The sequence below is a fragment of the Rhincodon typus genome, chromosome 11 (assembly GCF_021869965.1).
Source record: "Rhincodon typus isolate 14 chromosome 11, sRhiTyp1.1, whole genome shotgun sequence".
NCBI lineage: Eukaryota > Metazoa > Chordata > Chondrichthyes > Orectolobiformes > Rhincodontidae > Rhincodon > Rhincodon typus.
Genome location: NC_063342.1, coordinates 49,703,977 through 49,726,450, shown reverse-complemented (window position 1 = coordinate 49,726,450; position 22,474 = coordinate 49,703,977). Strand labels below are relative to the sequence as shown.

Sequence of the window (22,474 nt, the reverse complement as noted above, 5' to 3'; positions counted from 1 at the left end):
GAAAGATTGGTTCCAGACCCACCTAGTGCTCCTATGATGTTGCTTGGCCTGCTGTGTTCATCCAGCTCTGCACCTTGTTGTCTCGGATTCTCCAGCATCTGCAGTTCCTACTATCTCCTAAGAATAATGCGCCCTTGCTCTTGGAGTTCCCCTTGGCTCAATTGCTTTGGAAAATATTTTGTATGATCTATTTGATTTCATTCTATCGTCTAGAATTTTGCCCTGAATTATCTTTTGCTTTTGAGTATAACATGAATAATCACCATGACAAAGTATTATATCCCAGTAGAAGTAAAATAGAGGTAAATGTCACAACAGCACCCTCTAGTGCATTGCTTCAAACTAACCCAACACTGTAAAAATGGTAATAAATGAATTTGAAAGGAAAGTCTTGAATTATCTGTGCAATACAGCATTTTCCTCCATCATTAAACCATGAAAATATTATAGTCTAACATTACAGCTTTTTGCTCTAAAATGCTGTAATATTAAAGGAAAATAAAAGTAAGCAGAAAAGACTTGCGGTAGAATGCAGCTTTCTGGATAATCCACACAATAATGCTAAATATGAGAGTTAGCTTAAAAATGTGACTTAGCAAAAATTCATGGTAATATTCTTTAAATAACTGGTTCAGGAAAATTATTTAATCTTTTTCACTTTACATGAAGCACTCCAAGGAGTGAGATATCACTGCAGAAGACATAACTGCACAGAAGTGAGTGATATTTCATTCATGGAGGCTCAAGATTTTCAACCATCAGTCATGACCCTGAAGCTTACAATCACCTCGAAGGGTTTTCAGAATAACTTTTGGGGCCAGAATCAGGTACAAGGTGGGTGGCAGTGACTGGAGTTATAAAAGCAAAATACTACACATTCTGCAACTCTGAAGAAAGGAGAGAAAATGCTGGAAAAACACAAATCTGGCAGCATCTGTGGAAAGAGAAACACAGAGTTAGCATTCTGCATCTGGTATAACTGGAGCTGACCCAACTGGTACATACCAGAACTCTAGCTTTCCTTCTCAGAACATCATGTCAATACAATACAGAAGGCAGCACCAGACTGCCCAAAAACAAGCTCCAAGTATGGAACCAGCAATGGCTCCATGTCAGGATCAAACTGCTTGAAAGTAAGGCATCATCAGTACTATGAGTCTTGTGAAGAACGTGACTTGCAAACATGGTAATACATCCCAAGGTGCTCTACTGCAGTGCAAGGATCAGTTTAGACCATCAAAGAGGTTAAACATGAAGATGACAACTTCAAATTTGAGGCAATGGGGGCACGGGGGATTTGGAGACTGAGACCCAACATGGGTCATGGACAGTGGTAATTTCAGGCTGACCAGGAGGGCATTGGAATATTAAATTTGAGGAAATATCAAAAGATTGACAAGAGCTTTAAACGGGTCAAGGTAGAAATGGAGATGCTCAATATTACATAAGTAAATGTATACTGTGTGGAGAAGAGTGTGTGGAGTCAGAAACATAATTAAAGGGTCAAATGGAATACCAACGTTCTGAACACTATTTAGCCTGACAAAGTTACTGTGTTGAGAAGGATATTGGTGGTTCGGGATTGGATTTGTTGATTGGTTTTGGGACTTGGGCACTTTTCCCATGATTTACCCCACCCCTGTACTGGAATTTGTCATTATACCAACTGCTACCAGACACTACCTATGGTCCCCATGAGCAGCTATTCATTCCCTCAAACTGACTTTTGAATACTTCTTTGTCTGTCCAGCTGTTTTTCTCTATCTTCATGCTACATCTCCACCTATCATCTATAACACCCCCCAACCACCCCCAATCCCATCTTCTGTATAAAAAACATCCGTTTTCTAGCTACCATCAGTTCTGAGGATGAGTCACTGGATTATGATGTTGTAAGTAAGGGCATACAGAATCTGCCTTGTACTACTTGCAAACAAAGCTTTTCACTGTACTTAAATATACGTGACTACAATAAATCAAATCGAATCAAATCCGAAGCATTAACTCTGATTTCTCTCCACAAATACTGCCAAAGCTGCTCAGATTTTCCAGCAATTTGTTTTTGTTGATTGTTGTCTTTGGTTCTGAGGTTTGGACCTCTCAAAATTTTATTGGGAGAGATTTCAGGTCATCCAGGATTAATTCGGACAGACCGTATGACAACACAGAAATCGAGAGAGAGCAGACTGAGAGTTAGAGGTGCATGTCTTCAGCATACAAGACATTGTTTTTTTTGTAAGTGGTGCCTTTACCTTTTAGTGACTACACTGGTTGTGTATCAATTCAAATATTCTTTAAATACTTCCCACTGTTTATCTTTAAGTTCAACTCAGAAGGCAGAGTCGAATTAAATTTATTTCTCATCCCCTCAAGCTATCTTTACTTATACTTAAAGCCTCGTTCTCTCCCCTTTTCTCAAATCAAACATCAAATTCAATCATATTATTGTCACTATTTCCAAGGTGTTCCCTTGCTGTGAGATTGACGACTATTTCTGGCTCATAACTCCTGAGTAAATCCAGTACGACCAATTGCTTTGCCAGTTCTCATACATCTTGTTCTAGGCAACATTTAGAAATGCATTTTACAAGTTCACAACTTTTGTTGTTTCAACTGTCATACCTCATGCAGTCTTACGAAAATTAAAGTGGTCTTGTAAAACTATGCTGTTTTTGTTCTATGTTCCCTTAATCTCTGTACGTTCCTGTTGATTTGAAGATAGGCAGTCTAAGCCAACTATTTAAAAAAATGGTGGTGAGAAAACAGGGAATTATAGACAGGTTTGCCTGACATCAGTCGTAGGGAAATGCTAGCCCATTATAAAAGATTTACTAGCAGAGCACTTGGAAAAACAAACAATGACAGGATTAGACAGTCAACACAAACTTACAGATGGGAAATCATGCCTGACAAATCTACTGGAATTTTTTGCAGATGTAACTAGAGGCACTCCCTAGGTTGGAAACGAATTCCATTCTGAATTACATTCAGGAGCTGACCTGTGTGCAAGTGCAAATGCAACGCAGGACAATGCAAGAGAGCTGATTATAAGTACATGAAATGGTTGAATGTCAGGTCTTTAAAAATTACATTCCTATCAGAGATCGTATTTGTAAGTATGAGTATTTATAAACCCGTCGTTCGTAAGTTTGAGACCCCATGGAGTAGAATTGACAGGAGGGGGCCTCTGGACGCAATTTACTTGGATGTTGAGAAGGCTTGTGATAAAGGTCCCACACAGGGACCGTATGTAAAAGGCGAACTGCAGCAGAGATGGTTCAGTGTGATTTGGACAAGTTGAATGGGCAAATGTACCGCAGATTAAGTACAGTGTGGGTAAATGCAAGGTTATCCACTTTCGTAGCAAAAACAGGAAGGTTTTTGTTTGACACAATTTGCTAAATCTGATCTCCTTGGCAGTGACCAAAATAGGAGATTAAGCCCATCTCCCAATCTCCTTAGATTCAATCAATAATAAGCACTTGCAGGTCTAAAAGGAACATCTTTGTTCTTAGTGGGGTTTAGAAGTCAAATAAGTCTCTCAATGTCAGCAAAACAACAGAGCTGATCATTGACTTTAGGAAGAAAGGAGGAGTATACCCCTTATCTACATCAACAGAGCTAATGTGGAGAGGGTCAAGAGCATCAAATTCCTCGGAGTGATGATAACCAACATCACGTCTTGGACCTCGCATGTAAAAAGGTCAAGAAGGCACACCTCTTCTTCAGAAGTTCAGCATATCCATAAAGGACCCTCACCGACGTCTACAGATGCACCATAGAAAGCATTCTATTCAGGTGCATAACAGTCTGGCATGGCAATTGCTTTGCCCAGAACTGTAAGAAGCTACAGAAGATTGTGTGCACAGCCCAGACCATCACAGAAGCCAACCTCCCGTCCATGGGCTCCATTTACACAGCTCAGTGCCGCAGAAAGGCTGCCAACAAAGACCCCTCCTACCCCGGTAATGCTCTCTTCCAACCTCTTCCATCAGGCAGAAGATACAGAAGCTTGAAGCACACACCATCAGGTTCAAGAACAGCTTCTTCCCTGCCATTATGAGACTGCTGAATGGATCTCTAAATTCAAATAATTGCTGATCTTGCTATTGTTGATCTTGCTTCATGAACGTCCTGTACAGCCATAACCTTGTATGGCTCGTTCTGTCAAGCACCCTATGATCTGCCTGTACTACTCCCAAACAAAGGTTTTCACTGTACTTAGGTACATGTGACTACAATAAAGCCAAATCAAGGGCAGAGATGTTCATTCGGGAACCTGGTTTATTTTATTGTTCGCAATTATATCCATGAGATTTTACAAACAGATGTTTTAGTCATGGAGGTACACTCAAGAGGTTTTTAACAGGTCGTTTCTCACAGTTTGTGCTCACTATGAACAAGGAAGTGTTTGCCGAACATGCACCAATAAGATTATTGTATCCAGAAAACTAGAGCAGAAGTCCCACTTTCAGTGTTGCTGTTGTTAGCCTGAGTTGTCATAAGGAGGCAAGTGGGACTAGTTTAGTTTGGCAAACTTGGTCAGCTTACAAGAGTTGGACTGAAGGGTCTGTTTCCATGCTGCATGACTCTATGATTAGAAACAAATGCAAAGGCTTGTCATCCTTCAATATAAATGAGAAAGGCCCCAAAACTTTTCCAAGATGCATTTCCTTCAAATGAGGAGCTTGGAGGGATCAAACTTATTGAAGTACATATTTAAAGCATATTTGCAAGATTCAAAAATGTGTTGGTAATCGTATTTCTGAGGTGTTATCTTGGTCACAAAATGCAAAATATCTGAGGATGAAATGTTTAAGGAAAGCAAAACAGAGGTAGGCATCTTTTGTATGCCTTCTAATTTGTTACAATCAGGTCCTATACCAATTGGCACACAGATTGAACTGAAGAAATTGATTTGGCTCAAGTCAATTTGACACTTCAGAGTGATGAAAACATGACCGCGTTTTCTTGTCAATGTAGGTTTGTCTCATTTCCATGCTTAGTCCCCCTGAGAACTGTGATGTTATTCGTGACACAGAAACAACCTAGTAGATTCTCCATATTAAGATATAATCCATAGGTTGTTGAAATTTACTTTGCTTTACAGATAACCCAAATGATGATCTGAGCAAACAGTTTCTAACAATAGTTCCTTTAAAAGTGGTCAGTTCCATTTCCAGAGAAAGGCTTATGGTCCTATATCCATTCTTGGCACCAAACTTAGAAAAATGCTTGGCATCTGAAAATTTGCGATTAAGCTCTTCCATGTTAAGAATCTTGTTTATGCATCTTTACGTTACATTGTTCAGTTGCCTTAAATGTGTATGTAGACTGCCATCTTTTGTCACTGATTTTTTTTTCGTACGTGGAATTCAATTGCAGTTTGAACCTGAATAAGGTTACTGATCTTACAAGAAAGCTTGATCCTGGAATGAGCATAGTCTTTCTGATGTAACACTAACACTTTTAAAGTTGCCAACTGCATCAAGCCAGTCTGGGTAAAGGTTAGTCAGTGATGGATCGACTCAATGCTACAGTTTGGAATGTTTAGTACTTGAGCTGATGAATTTGTCACCCCCATGGACAGTGATAACATGTCACTCTGTGCTCACTGGCAGACTAGTCGCCCATCTGTTTCAATGATGCAAAAGTGGTTTTGGGTGTCTATCCGGAGGAGACGGATTGGCACATAAAATGAACAGCATGGGATTTCATACATAATGTAAGGAATTAGGCTATCTTGTATGGACTGCAGCACTCTGTGCCAGTTTCCTGAGTACATCTTGTGTAACATGCATTAAAGGGAGTTATTTGCATTTGCACCAGTGTCAGTGTCAATTTTGGCATACAATGCACATTGTCTATTCCTTTTGGATGAAGATAAAACCTTCGACTTTTCTGATGGTGCTTTAAGTTTGCCATATGTGCTATCTGACTGTGAGTTACAAACCTGTACACTGGCTGAGGATGCTCTCCTGAATGACTCTCCTTCACATCCCGCATAGAGCACTGGATTGAACTTTGGGTTCCTCCAGGTGATATTGCTCAGTATTTAGCTCATTTTAACCCAGTACCCTCTTGTGAAACATAGCTGGTGCATCTCTTGAAATTCTGGACACCAGTCTTGGTGGACAAGGGAACTTGACCTCTGAACCTAGGCTGACTAATGGAGGGTTGTTAGGAATAAACAGTTTCACAACTGTTATAATATCACATTTTCATCGTTCAGCATTCACTTAATAGCACAAGCTAGCTTTGAATGCCTACTTATTGCCACCATGATGTGTTTTCTTTAGGTTTCTGTATGTTCGATGTTCTACAGATAGTCAGATACTTGTTGAAGAAGTGTTGTAAATAAACTTCAAGCTATTTATAACACGACATGTCACAGTTAGACACAGTCTACATTCTTTACTTATTGATGTCACTGTGCGTTATACACACATAATTGACTACATTGACTCCATGGCACAAAGAGAGTGACTACAAGCAAGGCGGGTGTCTTTCTATCAGAACATCACTTGACACAATGTCATGTCTTAAAAAGGTACAGGCCTGGCTGGTCTGGGCATAAAGCAAAGATTTTAGATCTCAGAATAGTTAGTTAACAATCGTGCCCAGACTAGTCAGGTCTTCATAATACCTACCACATCACAACCTTTAAGGTGAAAGGTTGATCAGCCTCGTTTACCTGGTGCTCCTCCTTCTCCATAATGAATATTTCATCAAGTGATTTCATACCCAACTGAATTTCTCCACATGTAATGGTGAATCTAAGTGAGATTCCGGAATAAAATGGCATAGGAATTTTGCAAAATCATAACAGCAGTTCCAAGAAATTGGAAAAAGCCTACAGATGTAATTTCATCTTCGCTAGAATCCCTTTAATAGAAGATGCGCATCTTGATGAGAAGTTACACACACAACTATACTAGACCCATAATTTGAAGGAGACACAAAAAGATGGTAGCCAGGGGAAATATATTAGTTCGTGTGATCATGTCACAATTCCTCATAATCTGCCACTGAAAGAGGGCACTTCTTCAGCCACACCTGAAACGTGCTAGAATTTCTAACATAGCAGATTAAGGACAGTAACATGGCAGATGTAGAAGCTGCCAAAAATTTCTTTGTGTCCATCTAGAACACTGAGGGCTGAGAGTGATCAAAATCGGCAGTTTCAGAATTATTTACGTAAGCATAAATTTTGCACAAGGTTGCAAGTTGCTTCAACTTTAATTTTAATAAAGTAGCATCATACATGAACATATTACAAAATATTTATCTAAGCATGCTCAGTCTTTTTCTGTGTACTGGTACAATTTCATCACCACTGCATCATGTTGAAGTGACTGCTCTATTGGTTTTAAATTATAACACAAATGAAAAACACTGGAATAAAACAGAAGCGTGTGAAATCTTTGCAATCTAATGTCTGGAAGAAGGAAAAATTTGCGTCTAAAATGAGCACCTATGATCTCAGGATGTCCAATCAAGTACATCTGATGTGAAACCTCTGTTGCAGTTTAGAGAAACAAGGCAACCAGTTTATATTCAGCAAGATACCATAACCAGCATTTAGATAAATGATCAGTTTTTTTTTTGAAAAATAGTGATGTTGATGGAGAATACAGGATTGTTGCATTTATGTTCACGTCCTAGATTGAACATTCGTAAGATTGTCATTCAGGGAGCCTTAATTGCTCCCTTCACATTTTACAGACATGATGACTAACAACTGAAAACATGAAAAAGAAAGATCAATGAATTATAAGGATGTCATTCTTTGAAATTCAGACACAACGCCCATCCATTGTGATTGTATTTGGGATCAAAGCAATAACTGCATCTAATCTACAGATGTCAAAGCTAAATTATACATCATAGTGATCTTAATTTACTTTGCAAAAGGGAAATATGCAAGTATCTATGCATCTATCAAAATTGCTAAAGCACCAGAGAATTTATAATCGTGTTATTGAAGTTGTATACATTCCTATCTTCAAAACCAGTTGTGGCAACTATTAACACATTTTCCGTCTTATTATCAGCTGACCAAAAGCTAGCTCGTTTTAAGAAACCTGGTCGGCTTGGACGAGTTGGTCCGAAGGGTCTGTTTCCGTGTCATATGACTATTTTAAAATTTAATGAACAAAAACAAAGTTGCTGGAAAAGCTCAGCAGGTCTGGCAGCATCTGTGAAGAATAAAACAGAATTAACGTTTCGGATCCAGTGACCCTTCCTCTCCCCCTTCTTGACTGTCAATTTATGTCACACAAACGTATCAGTCGTATGCACTTGTTTCTCAGCCAGATGCAGTTCCTGCAATTCTGCTTTTTTTTCTTCACAGACCCTGCCAGACCTGCTGAGGTTTTTCAACAATTTCTGTTTTTGTTCCTGATTTACAGCATCTGCAGTTCTTTCGGTTTTCATTTGAAATTTAATGAAGTCAGGTATTTCAAAAAGCACATAAACTAACAGCATGTGTTTCCATGGTTGTCCCAAGATGCTGAATTCCTCTCTTTGCAGAGTTGTCACTCAAGGCCAAAATGTCTGCTCATCATGAGAGACCACGATAACCACAGGGACATGATTACCCCTCTCATACTGGGAGAGGGGGAAATGAAATTATTGTTGCATCATAACAGGCCTGAAAGAGATGAAGGAGTAGAAGGGTCCCAGGAGGAATTTCAGAGAAAGAGGAGGCAGTAAACTCAGCTCTAGCCTGCTATTTATTGAAATCAGAGGCGTGACTATCCCTCCTGCAAGTCTTCTCTCCCGTAAGTGGTCCCATGTGATGATAAGAAGTAGTGAATAAGAAATTCCACCAGGAACACGAGCTCCTGGTACCCATAAGTACGTAAATACAGCAGTCAGGGAAAGGTGGCCAGAGGTGATAATAATGGGAAATCTAGTTCAAGGTGAAAAATGTAAAACGTTTTCTCATCCAATTATGCTTTTTTTTTCCCTGCCATTTCCACTCCAGCTCAGGGCAAGATAATGGATAGAAAACCAGTGCAAACTTTTTAATCTTAATTGCTGCCTTCTTCACTTCCAGTTGCCATCTTTTATAATTCAGTGACGCTCAAGTCATGATGCTTCAAAGTACAGCTTTGGTTACAGTACTCCAAATATGACAGTGCTTAAAATTACAAAATAGATGGTGAGAATTCAACATCTTGATACCCTTACATTATAAATACACTATAACTGGATAGCCCAGTGTTACATAACTGAATTTTAATACAACTTTGAGGTGTGGGGATTAATAGCAAGTGAAAATAGGATTGAAAATGGCAGTCTCAAGTTGACCTGTAAGCTTAAAAGCCAGCCTAGAAAATAAACTTTCTAGTCAGCAATATAGCCTCAATTTCACCATTCATTCTGTCACTGAAGGATCATGGTAATTTGCAGCTTTCATCTCTTCGGAATACTGAACAACCGTGCAATAAGGTGGATCAACTGTCATCACAAGTCATACTGTCATGTGTGCACCCTCATGGTAACTGGGAGGCAATAACTCTTGCACAGCATGCCAAAATTATACCTTATGCATTGCATACCGGATCATAATCTCAGAAAAAGACAGAAGAATAAATAATGTACCTAATACAGACAATCCAAGAATGCCTATGTTCCTCTCTCCTCTGTCAGGCAGGTTGTTCACCAAGCATTGATATGTCCCTGTGTCTGACAGTTGTGTATTATTAATGAAGATGGAGGCAATTGTGCTCGGCATGGTGACGACAAAGCCGACACGGGAATTAAACTGGGTGGCTCCACTAATTACCTGGCCTCCCTGGTACAAAATTACCTGTGACAGAAAAAAAAAAGAACAAATAGAATATATTGTGTTTAATTTGTGGCCATTGACCAATTCTAAAATGCAACACAGTGTCACATACATTTACTTCAGACCTGCACATACTTTATTTCATGACAAAGCTTAAGTTTTTACATAGAACTGAGCAACAATACAGCTATGCACCTATATGTTTGTACTGATTTCAGCAACACAAGGGGTCCTATAGTGCTTCACCTGATAAACGCCAATTTGAAGTCCCCATATGCTTACTTACACCCAATACAACAACATTTTGACAATTTCATACTTTTTCAATCTTGTTAATCATCAGAGAATGAACAATATCTGTAATCGTACAAATTCCTATCAGGCAGTTCAACCACTTGTACTGATATTTTAGGATCAAAATTACTTTGTTACTCGAGCCATATTGTGTTTAATGTACAGCACAGACAAGGTGGTCACAGCTCACGTTATAGCTATTGTCTCTAAACTCATGGGCTGAATATTACTTAACTATGGTGGAGGTATTTTTGCCTGCTGATGGCATCTAAAATAGGTCAGATGCCCAACCAGTCACCTGCTCACCCACCCCAAAGTCACCTCCCAAACACAATATGCAAGCAAATAATCAGGAACACCTGAACTTGGCAAAATATAACTGTGAAAGTAGCTTTTTTCCACTGAATAAGAAAGACAGGCATGAACAAAGCTGGGAAGAGGGGGCAACTCATTCAGTTGGGTGTACTGGGTGCATCAGGGTAAACCCCATATCCTAAGCTTCTACCCTACTTTTCCATCAGCACTCTCTGCTTGATCAAACCTGGTCTCCAGCTTTTCTCACCCTTCCATGGGCTCCAGGATTCATCCTCCTTCTGCCCATAATCTTCATAATAACTCACCTTCTGATTTCTCAAAGCCTGTCCAATATCTACCCGGCGCAAGTCAGGAGTGTGATGCAATACTCCCCACTTGCCTGAATGAGTTCAGCTCCAACAACATTCAAGAAGCATGACACCATCCAGGGCATCGAGTCTGCTTGATTGGCACCACATACACATACACACAACCCCCGCCCACCACCACCACCATACTCAGTAGCAGTGTGTACTATCTAGCAAATGCACAAAAAATTCAAAGATCCTTAGACAGCACCTTCCAAATCCGTGATCACTTCCATCTAGAAGGACAAAGGCAGCAGATACAAGGGAACACCGCCACCCGCAAGTTTCCCAAGCTACCACCACGGTCACTGGGTCAATATCCTGGAATTCCCTCCTTAACAGCATTGCGAGTATCCCCACAGAGTAACTGCAATAGTACAAGAAGGCCAGGAAAAAAGCTCAAGCTGTAGGGAAAAGCTGAATAGGCTGGGGCTATTCTCCCTGGAGTGTCAGAGGCTTGGGGTGACTTTGTAGAGGTTTATACAATCACTAGGGGCATGGATAGGGTGACCAGCCAAAGTCTTTTTCCTAGGGTTGGAGTGTCAAAAACTACAGGGAATAGGTTTAAAGTAAGAGGGGAAAGAATTAAAAAAGACCTGAGGGGTAACTTTTTCCACACAGAGGGTGGTGTGCGTATGGAACAAGCTGCTACAGGAAGTAGTAGAGACAAGTACAATTACAACATTTCAAAGGCACATGAATGGGTATATGAATAGGAAGAGCTTAGGAGGGATAATGGGCCAAATGCTGGCAAATGGGACTAGGTCAGATTGGGAGGTCTGATTGGCGTGGACGAGTTGGACCAAAGGGTCTGTTTCTTTGCTGTATAACTCTATGACTCTGAGGCAGCTCACCACCACCTTCTCAAGGGCAATAGAGATGGTCAATAAATGATAGCTCAACCACAGCACTCACTGACTGAATAGAAAAAATGTAAAGTTTGTGCACAAAGGGAGTGACTAAAATTCAGCAGACCATATTATACCAGGCTGCTTCAAGAACAAGATAATTTTTTGAATGACATGACTCTATATTAGTTATTTTTCTGATCAAATAACATGTGGATAACACTGAGAATGCATCAGTATGCAAGAACAATATGTTTATTAATGACAGGAAATGGGTTTCAATCCCAATTAACTACTGATGGTTTGATTTGCACATTCCTTAACTCTCGCCCCAATATGATCATTTATTTTCACCTTTGCGTTCTTCAACTTAAGTAAGGTAGGACACATAAGGACTCCAGGACATTTTATTGCCTCTGGATGACCCTATGAAGAAAAGGATGTTTATTAAAAAAAACACAAATATTCTCACACATTAAGGGCAAACATTGGGCTGTTAAGCCTTGCTTAGACTTCAAAATCTTATGGTAATTAAGCCTCACAATGGTCAGTGCAAAACAACAAATATTTGTCAAGAGTTCAGGCTTTACCTTGTTGCTAGAAGTACTGACACACATCCCATTAGTTAAATAATGCTCTAGAATTAAAGATAAATGCATCATTAACTTGAACTAGTCTGAATTCACATTCGGTTTGAACCATAAATCATTTTTCAACTGTCAACTCTCAACTAACTGTGACCTGATGTTAAACACCGATATCATGCAGACATAGCAGGGTAATTGCTGAAACAATGATTCCTAGGGAACCTGGAACACAGGGTCACAGCTTCAGGAACAGGAATCGACCATTTAGGATAGAAATAAGGAGAAATGTCTCCACTGAAAGGGTTGTGACTCTTCTAAATTCTCTATCCTATTCAGATAGGGTTTTTTATATATTTAGAAAGGAGGTCATGTGATTTTTTTTTGGGTCCTGGGGGAATGAAGGGTTATGGGGATATTGCAAGAGGATGGAGGTGAGGTCGAGATTAGGCATGAATGGCCAAGGAAGTCGAGAATGGCCATGGAAGCTGAAAATGGCCAAGTGACCTACGTCTTACCTTAGTTCTTATGATGTTTGGTCCCATAAAGGGCGAGAAAAATATAGGAAGTGTCTTTGTTTGGTGGCGCTTAATTGCAGGCATGGTGCTCAATCATAAAGACAAAAAGCAAAATACTGTGGATATGGGATACCTTAAAAAAGAGCAAAAGGGCTGGAAAGAAAAACTCAGCTGGTCAGACAGGACCACAGACAGAACCAGAGATAAAATTTCAGGGTGATGTTCTCTCATCAAGGCTTTTTTTGACTTTCTTTTCAGTGTGGAGAGAACTCTGTGCACGCAATTCCACAGATCCACTGCACAAGTTAGCTGACATGGAGGAAACAATAGATGCTACATAAGCTTTGCGTCTATTCAGTTACCAAAGCTCCTAAATGACTGCTTCTCCCGGACAGTGAAGAACTTGATGTTAGATTTTAAGTCTTTCCAAGAATGGCTCAGTATAGTCATACAAAGTAACCAGGTGATATGCTTGTTTGGAGATTCTACTCATTACACAAGATGTTACCGTGTGATAGATAGTAAGAACTGCCGATGCTGGAGTCTGAGATAACACAGTGTGGAGATGGAGGAACACAAGAGGACAGGCAGCATCAGAGGAGCAGGACAGCTGACGTTTCGGGTCAGGACGCCTTCTTCAGAAAAGCATAAACGTACCAAACATATGACAAGGATCATTCAAACAATAATGTAGTTTCTTTTGCATTCTGAAGAAAACTCATATCAAACTTAAATATTAACTGTTTCTTTCTCCACAGATGCTGCCAGACCTGCTGAGTTTCTCCCACATTTTGTTTTTGTCTCAGGCTTCCAGCTTCCATAGTATTTGACTCTTATATTGATGTAAATTCTTTGTTTATAGCATACCTTCAAGTAAAGTTAACTGGGAGATTAAGTACAGTATATCTGATATCTATTCCAGCTACCTGCAGACTGAACATAAGTCATTAGACTAATACATCACATCCAGTTGAGGTAGAAATTATGAGGTAATAGTTTAAGATACACATTCTTCAAGGTACACATACCTAGAGGGAGCCATTTGACATCCCTCATCCAATTGAAACAATCTGGCTTTAAGAAAAGCCAAAACAAGCCAGCTAGAAAAAATGTGAACTGAAAAGGGGCCCCATTAAGTAGCACCAGTTGCTTTCAATGTGGGAAATGATCTTCAAACTCAGTGCATATCGGCTCTTGTGACACTGAGTGTCCCTACCTCTGAGCCAGGAGGCCCAGGTTCAAGTCCCACCTGCTCTGGAGGTGTACAATTACACCTCCAAACAGGTTGATTAAAAAACAAATCAAACAGAGACCATACAGCAGATGGGGAAAGAGATTTTAAGACTCCTCCCCCGTCCACAGGAAAAAGACCAAACTTTGTTTTCTTCCACTAGCTAATTCATTTCTGATAAACACCAGGGAATACCTTAGTGATTGGGATGACCAACATTTGAATTGAGGATTCAATGAAACAATCATGAACGAATTGCAACAATTTTCACTCTATGGTGATGAAGGGAAAATTGAAGCCAATACACCCACAATTTTCCAATAAGCTGGCAGCAACATGTGAATCCCTGCCAATGAAACAGTGACTCAATATTCCACTCAAAATCTTGCCATGTAGCTTTTGTTGAAAGGCAAGGCTTATTATTCACTGTCCAATGTAAGGTTTGCTTCTGATCTACGGACATACGAGGCGATGAAGAAAAAGTGTACTGTCCATCTCACTTCCTGCTTCACTAAATTACAACAAATTCCAAGCACTTGTACTGCTATTTGGCATGATGAATTCAGTGTTGCAAGTGGCAATGAAAAAGTAGTAATCGAAGGCATGCTGCCCATTTCAGTGGACTGCACAGTTCAGCAATGGGACCTCATCTGGGCCTGTTAATGTCTGAGTGCTATCACTTCATTTAATGATCTGTGCATGTTCCAAGATCATTAGAACTCTGGAAGATATTATGGAGGCCATAACATTCAACTGTGCAGTGACATTTAGTAGCATGGGAGAACTAGTAACAGGAAGTAGCCTCCCAAGAACCCCTGTGATCGACAATCCACATTGAAGTTTCTTTGTGTTTTTTGAATGAATGCTGTGTCTGTGAAATGAACACTTTGGATTCAAATCTACAACAGGGTCCCTTTTTTCAACACTGGGAGACCAGTTTGACAGCCATAATGCAATATTTCAATAACTTAATAAAAATAACTGTGGAGTTCTCTCACAGCATATGTCAAGTCCACCCAAACATTAACCCCCTTCCAGAACCTCCAAATTTTTTCCCTCCAAAATCTCTTGTGCTGCTCCCAATTCTGGCCTCTCACAAATTAATAATTTGTTTTGAACAGGCAGCTACAATAACAACTTATTGAATAGAGCTGGTTGATTGATTCTTCCAGGTCACAAGTGGCTGTCAGCAGAAATGCCTTCAGGTTCAGTATGCCACTTATACAGGGGATACCGTACAAACAGGCCATTTGGCCCAACCAGTTCATTCCAGCATTTATGCTTCCTCGAGTTGCCTCCTGTTTTTGACATGTAGAGCCAAGAGACTTCGGTTTACTTTTCTGAGCTGTTAGGATCCCTTAAATCAAAGAGTGTTATGAACTTTAAAATCCCTGATCCACTGCTGCATCAACTCATTCACTCAGTTACATACACACACAGCACTCTGGACCAAGCCACAAATGGGCAGTGAGTTAACAGCACAACCATATTCCTGTTGATACCATGAGGCTCTTCTTGCACATGCATAGATGGCTCTTGACAGCCATCTTGAATGGTTGAGTGCATTGGAAAACACATTTATGATTTCAAAAACCAGGAAATTCTTCTGGGAAGGACAAACAGCTGGAGGTCATGGTCCACATTGTTATTGATGACACAGATGGGAAGGAGGATGTGATCCTACAATCAGAATTTGGGGAGCTAGGTAGAAAATTTGTAAACAGTAACAATCTCTGGATTACCTCACTTAGGTATGTCAGTGAGTGCATGAAACAGGAGAATAAGACAGGTGAATGCAGGTCTTGAAAGGTGGTGCAGAAGGAAGGGCGTTACATTCCTGCGAGGCTGCGACTACCTCTGGGGGAAACAGCATCTGTATACATCAGTTGCATTGCATACCAACTGAAAAAGAGTCCAAGTGCCTTATGGGGCATTTTGATAGTTTAAACCTTTTCCAAAAGAACTTAATCAGCAGGAGTTTGGGACCCAGGAGACAATTTTTGAAAGTAATACCAGGGTGCATGAAATGCAGGGATACACAGACAGCCCTGGAACAGAGAATAGTAAGCTAATCATTGGAATTGGCATAAAATCAGGGTTACACCAACAACAACTTCCATCAAGAAGGGTAAGAGTGCAAGATATATGGGAACAACAGGACCTGCAAGCTCCCCTCCAAGCCACTCATTACCCTGACTTGGAAATATAATCGATACTTCAGTGTCAGTCAAAATCCTGGAACCTCCTCCCTAACGGCACTGTGGGTATTCCTCCACCCAATGAGCAGTAGTTCAAGAAGGCAGCTCACCACCACCTTCTCAACAGCAATTAAGGATGGGCAATGAATGTAAGCCTAGTCAGTGATGTTCAAACACTGCATGTATGTGAATGCACAGACCATCGTTCTTAAGATTGGCGTGTTGGATTATAATGCTATCGAGATAATGGAGATCTGTCTGAAGGAAGAGCAGGTGTAAGTATTAAATATTCCAAGTGACAAGGTATTCAGAAAAGATAGGAAAAGGATAAAACAGAAAAGTGGTATTATTGTCTAAGGAGAGCACTGCAGTTCTATAAAGAAAGAATGCTTCAGCAAGTTCAAGGACAAATTTGATTCAGCAAGAACTAAGGAATAAGAAGGGTGCGTTGCTTCGGTGCTGTCTACAAACCACTTACGAGCAGAAAGGAGGTACAAGAACAAATCTGCCAGGAAATTACAGAAGCTACATCATGGAGTAGCGGTAACGGGGGCTTCAGTCACCTTAGTAAAGACTGGAAAGTGGTAGCATAAAGGGCAAGGAGCAAGCATTTCTAGATTGTGTTCAGGAGGGTGCTGAGTGTCTAAGCCAACAAGAAAGGAATTATTGCTAGATCTGGTTCCAGGGAATGAAGTGAGCCAAGAAGATCAAGTAAAAAGTGCAGAGGACCGTGATTATTGCATCATAAATTTTAACATGATGGTAGAAAGTTACATCCAGAGTATGTGTAATATTTGACATATTTTGCAACAATGAATGGAAGTAAAGCATGAATATGTTCAAAGATTGAGATTTAGAGCCATACTGGCTAAAAAAATCATTTGGTAAGGTGTTGGAGGTCTAGCTTTTTTGTGTGTGGCAACAAGATGTAAAGTGTAACTTTGAAAATGCAAAGCTGCTATTTAGCTAGAGAATATTTCAGTATCGTAAAGATTAATAGTCCAAAAAGACTTGTAAGCCATAAATTTATAAACATGATTGAAACTCAAGATCATCACAAAGGAGCAAATATTTTGAATGTCTACTTTCTCAAACTCTCTCCAGGCAGAAGTAACATACCTTCTTCAAACAGATGGGAATTAAAAGAAAGTCTCACCCATGACCTGACCAGAACACTTTTTAAGGCTGCCAAAATCTTAAATTAAAAAGGTTGATGCACATTCTGGCCACTATCACACAGCACTGTTTTATATTGCTTTGGCCAGATGCACAAAGCTTTGGTCATACTAAAGTACTTTGAAGAAATTCTTTAAACTGAAACTGCCTTCATTTGTGGTTGGCAAGGCATACATTTTCAAGGTTGAAAGGAATTCAAAAGGGAATAAAGTAATAATAGAACTCCCAGTTAAATAAACTTATGTTGGAGTCAAGCTGTGTCATATGGGACACATTGCATGAAGGAGCACTACTCAAGGCCCATTTGCAAAGAAAGCAGAATCGCAAAATACATTCTTGTAACGTATTCATTGAGGGTGGCAAAGTGGTTCAGTGGTTAGCACTGCTGCCTCACAGCAGCAGGGACCCGGGTTCGATTCCAGCCTCGGGCGACAGTCTATGTGGAGGTTGCACGTTCTCCCAGTGTCTGCGTGCGTTTCCTCTGGGTGCTCCAGTTTCCTCCCACAGTCCAAAGATGTGCAAGCCAGGTGGATTGGCCATGCTAAATTGCCTGTAGGTGTTCAGGGATGTGTAGGTTAGGTGTATTAGTGACAGGAAATGCATTGTTACAGGAATAGTGAAGGACGATGGGTCTGGGTGGGATGCTCTGAGGGTCGGTGTGGACTCGTTGGGCTGAGGGGCCTGTTTCCACATTGTAGGGATTCTATGATTTCACTTTGTTACAAAAGGTTGACCAGTTTAATTTGTTCACCTGCAGATTACAAGACCAAAAGGAAATCTGGGATCATTTGCAATGATTCACCTGGCTTTTCAAAGTTTGTTTTATTTATACGTTCTTGGGATGTGGAAACCAAAGAAAGCAGTATTTATAGTTCACGAGGGCATTACAATTCAATAATGCAGTGTTGGAAGAAACAGCACAAGGTCAGTTGGTAGCTCTCATTCCTGAAGAGCAGTTATGCCAGTTCGTTCTCCAATCATTAGCCAATAACTTTCAAATTTACTTTGTTGACACCTCACAATTCAACATTATATCTTTCTTTGTAGGTTTATGAACCTTCAACCTGCAGTGTAGTACAATGGCTAATAAGCTCTCAGTCATTTGGATCTATTTTGCCAACTTGATCTTGTGACTCCATTTGTTTCACAAACAGCCCTTGCGCGATGTTCCTTTAAAACGCCTAGACTTTACCAGCATGTATGATTCTCAACGACAACTTGTCAACAGAATCAAAGGACAAGCTAAATGCTTATCTGTTCAACTGAAAAACAAAAATAGAGGCATTGACCTTGAAGAAAATGCAACCTAGAGACCTCTGAGTCATGGATTTCCTTTGTCTAATGTCAGTTTAAACCTGGATCTCAAAATATCCAGTACTAAACGTCAAACAAGAAAAATAACCAGTCATACTGAAGTATTCTCTCAGTCAGCAAACCAGGTAACAAGCCACACAGAATTCACTTTGAATTATGATTTATAGAAAGAAACAGACACATGATTGGAATGTTCACAAAAGTAAATGTGTCATTATTTGGTTATAATGGTAAAATTTGGCATTCCAAAAATATAAAATTAGATTTTATTTTTAGCCACCAGTGAGGTTGCTCAGCAGTAATTACAAATTTGGTGTTACTAAAAATAATAATATCTCAATCAATGAGTGCATTTTTTTTCCAATGGTTAATACAGCAAGAAAACTAGCACTAAAGGGTAAATTTTAAGTGGCGACTACTTTGAGTCTGTGGGGTACATCTACTGCTTACCTAATTGAAATATATGAGATTCTTAGGGGATTTGACAAGGTAGATGTGGAAAGGTGGTTTGCTCTCATGGGAGAGTCGAGGAACAGACAGTGTAATCTCAGAATTAGGGGTCACCTTTTACAACAGAGATAAGGAGGAATCTCTTCTATCAGAGGACAGTGAATCTGCTTATTCTTTAATCACAGAGGGCTGGAGAAGTTGTGTTGTTAAGTATATTGAAGGTGGAGATGGAGGGATTTTTAAATCAGTAAAGCAATCAAGTGTTAGCGGAAAATTACGATGAAACTTTTGTCTGATATTGTGACTGTCAGACCATTAGTGATTTTGAGGGAACGAGATCAGCCATGAAGTCACTGAATGACAGAGTGGCCTGACTTCTGTGCTTCTGCCTTATGGTCTATAGGAAGTGTAAAATCATCAACAGAATACAGACTTCAGAATTGCTAACAATTTTCGAAGAATAATGATGGTGCATTAGACAGGTTCATAATTGTTACTGGTGCAAAGTCCAGGCCCAGAGAAATTTCCATCAGGTCCAGCCAAGATCATTGAAAAATGATCACAATCTAATTTGTAGGATGAGCAATTTTTCAATAATTGATGATACAGAAGTGATTGATCAAACGTGCAATTAGCTTATATTCGGTTTGAGTGTGGTTAATTGTTAAATGACTTTCTCCTGACAGAAACCATTTGGTCCAGATCAAAGGTTGATGGTTTTATTGCTTTATGGCTCAGGCTAATGAAAAAACCTTTTCTAATGAGCATAACATGTCTCTTCCCCAAAACATATGTTTCAAAATGCAATATGGTTTAGGTTATAACAAAGTTTGTAATAAGGAATGGACACAGACATGCATATGTGCTTATATTAAAAACATTAGAATTAGGGTCAGTCACGAGTTCATGCAGCAGTTGTGAACATTCTGGATGCATGAATTAGAAAATTGGGGATGATAGTTAAGCACTGGAAGGCAAGATCATGTACATTAAGCAGACATACAAACTGGTGTCACTCTATCTTGGTAGGGGATTGGAACAAGCTGTAATTAAAAAGGGTCGAACTTATAAGGTGATCAACAAGTGAAAGAATGAATCTAAGTGGAAAGTGATATCACAAAAGGTGCCCATTACTTTTAAAGAAACCAAGGAAAAAGTCAGACACTACCTAGCCAACCCAAGACTGACCATGACCTGTTAATGCACTGTGTATGCACCATCTAGACAGTTAACAATCAGATCATGCATTGTGTGGACCAAATCAGCATTCAAAGACTTCAATGACAACAGAGTTTGTCCTCATGGTGCACTGTGTTCATGTGTGCCTGGAGTTCCCAAAATCCACAAAACTGATGCCCCTTTAAGATGATGCACATTTTATTTATGTCTGGTTCTGCACAACACAAAGTGGCCAACTGGCTTAGCAAGTTACCATAACCAGTTCTGAGCAACGTTGTTGAGGTGCCGGTGTTGGACTTGGGTGGATAAAGTCAAAAAAAAAATCACACGACACCGGTTATAGTCCAACAGGTTTAAAAATCACAAGCTTCCAAGTTTTCCGCATCTACAGTACAGGATTCCTCCTTCTTCGTAAAGATCATACAGGGCATGTATAGTGATAGCCATGCTGTGCCCATTAGATCTTTTGGTATTGCTAGCCTTTTCACTAATATACAATGAAGCCATTAACAGCTGCACCACAGAGTACATCATGGCAATCTAGATGACTAGCCATTGTCTGAATCTCATATTCTAATATGAAGAGATGAAGCTATCAAACAAGTCCGTCATTTGCCTTGACATTCTACTTGAGGAGTCTACTAATCTTGTACTATCTACAACAATCCCATCTTCAATGGTTAATATACACACAGATTCCTATAGTTTCCCAAGTTACAAGATTGGTCAATGCAACATTCTCATAAACGGGCCCATGACATTTTTGCCCACTGTGCAAACCTGATGGCAAGCAAGCATGAACACATCAATTTATAAAAACAACAATCTTAAGGACCAACCTGTTCTGGCTGATTGACATTTGAGAGAGGTGTCACAGTCCAGATGATATTCAGTTGAGTTAAAGCAGCACTTGTAATGAAGGTACATGGTAGTTCGGCTGTTTCACCTCTGGCAACCTGCACACTCTTGCTACTCATAGTAACTTCTAATAATTCCACCCAACCTGCCAAGAAAAGGTTAATAATATTGAATGGGTACAATACAAAACTAATACCATTAAAGCGATTGACAAACATGTTATTCTTGAGCATGGTATGTGATGCAATCTTAATAAGCTTTTCATATAGAGTACAAGTTGAATTAAAAATCTATGGCCAGTGTGTAATTTAATCAAGGTAATCAGATAATGCCACAACCTGACAATTGTGAATTACAAATTTTGCATTCATCCCACAAGTGTGCTACAGAATAGAACCTGTTATCTTTATAATCGACAAAGGACAAAGCTATTTCTCATCAGGAATTTTTATGAGCTGGCCTTGCTTCAGAACAGCAGATAGCCTGAAAGAATTGATGACAGTTTTGTGTTCACTCCACTCCACAATAATAGCTTGATTTTTCAATGGGCATTCCATTGTTTATACCATACAAAGGGGTAAGGTAACACAGCATTTGAAAATTATGCACTCTTTCAGATGTTAACTAACCCTAATCAATTTACTGCCACAGATTATATTTTACTCTCTGTGAACAGCTTTGCAAGAGAAAAGCATGTTCAAAATGAAATAAAAATAGAAATTGAAACAGAGATTTTGCAACCAACCATCGTAAAACGAAATTGGGGTGGAGGGGACAAATTTTGGAATGAGATTGGCCTACGCAATAGCACAAAACAGATTTAAGTGAATTGGCTGCCACATTTTCACTGCTTATTTTACATAGATCATATTGGCAGAATAGTCATGTTTTATTTGAAAAATCAAATAAAAGTGACACTGAAACCAGGAAGTGATCTCCAAAACTGTGACCTCCAGTGGGAGAGAGATCAAGTGAGATAACTAAAAAGTTAATGATTTAACAGAATCTCTTTTGTGGTACAAACACAGGCAATTTCACCTTCTGCTAAAAGTATCTGCCCAAATCACTTAGAACACTAATGTCCACACCCAATTTCCGTGTTTCAGGCTCATTCAAGTGGTCAAATCATCCAAGATTGAGTACATACACATTGTGTCAGATAACTGACTCTCTTTCCTCTCACCACTACCCCCCCTCCATTTTTAGAGGAATTGATAGAATTTCTTTCATTTGGTACAAAAGCAAGGCAGCTGCAAGGTAAGTCTCTAGTCATAGACTTTGAAACAAAATCTCTCTTCGATCAGCAGTGGGAAGGTGGCACGTCCTTCACCACTTCATCAGCCAGATTTATTGTTCTCTTTTGTAA

General features: G+C 39.7%; 1 protein-coding gene across 1 annotated transcript in view; it reads right to left on the bottom strand.

Moving 5' to 3' along the window:
* The window catches only part of igsf11 (immunoglobulin superfamily member 11), a 53,346-nt gene extending 32,005 nt beyond the window's left edge, over positions 1–21,341 (bottom strand). The window contains exons 1-2 of the mRNA XM_020531357.2: positions 21,090–21,341; positions 9,610–9,817 (exon numbers count right to left, since the gene is read on the bottom strand). Of these exons, the coding sequence (XP_020386946.2) occupies positions 9,610–9,817; positions 21,090–21,341 (460 nt within the window). The remainder of the gene's footprint in view (positions 1–9,609; positions 9,818–21,089) is intronic.
* Positions 21,342–22,474: the final 1,133 nt, after the last annotated feature.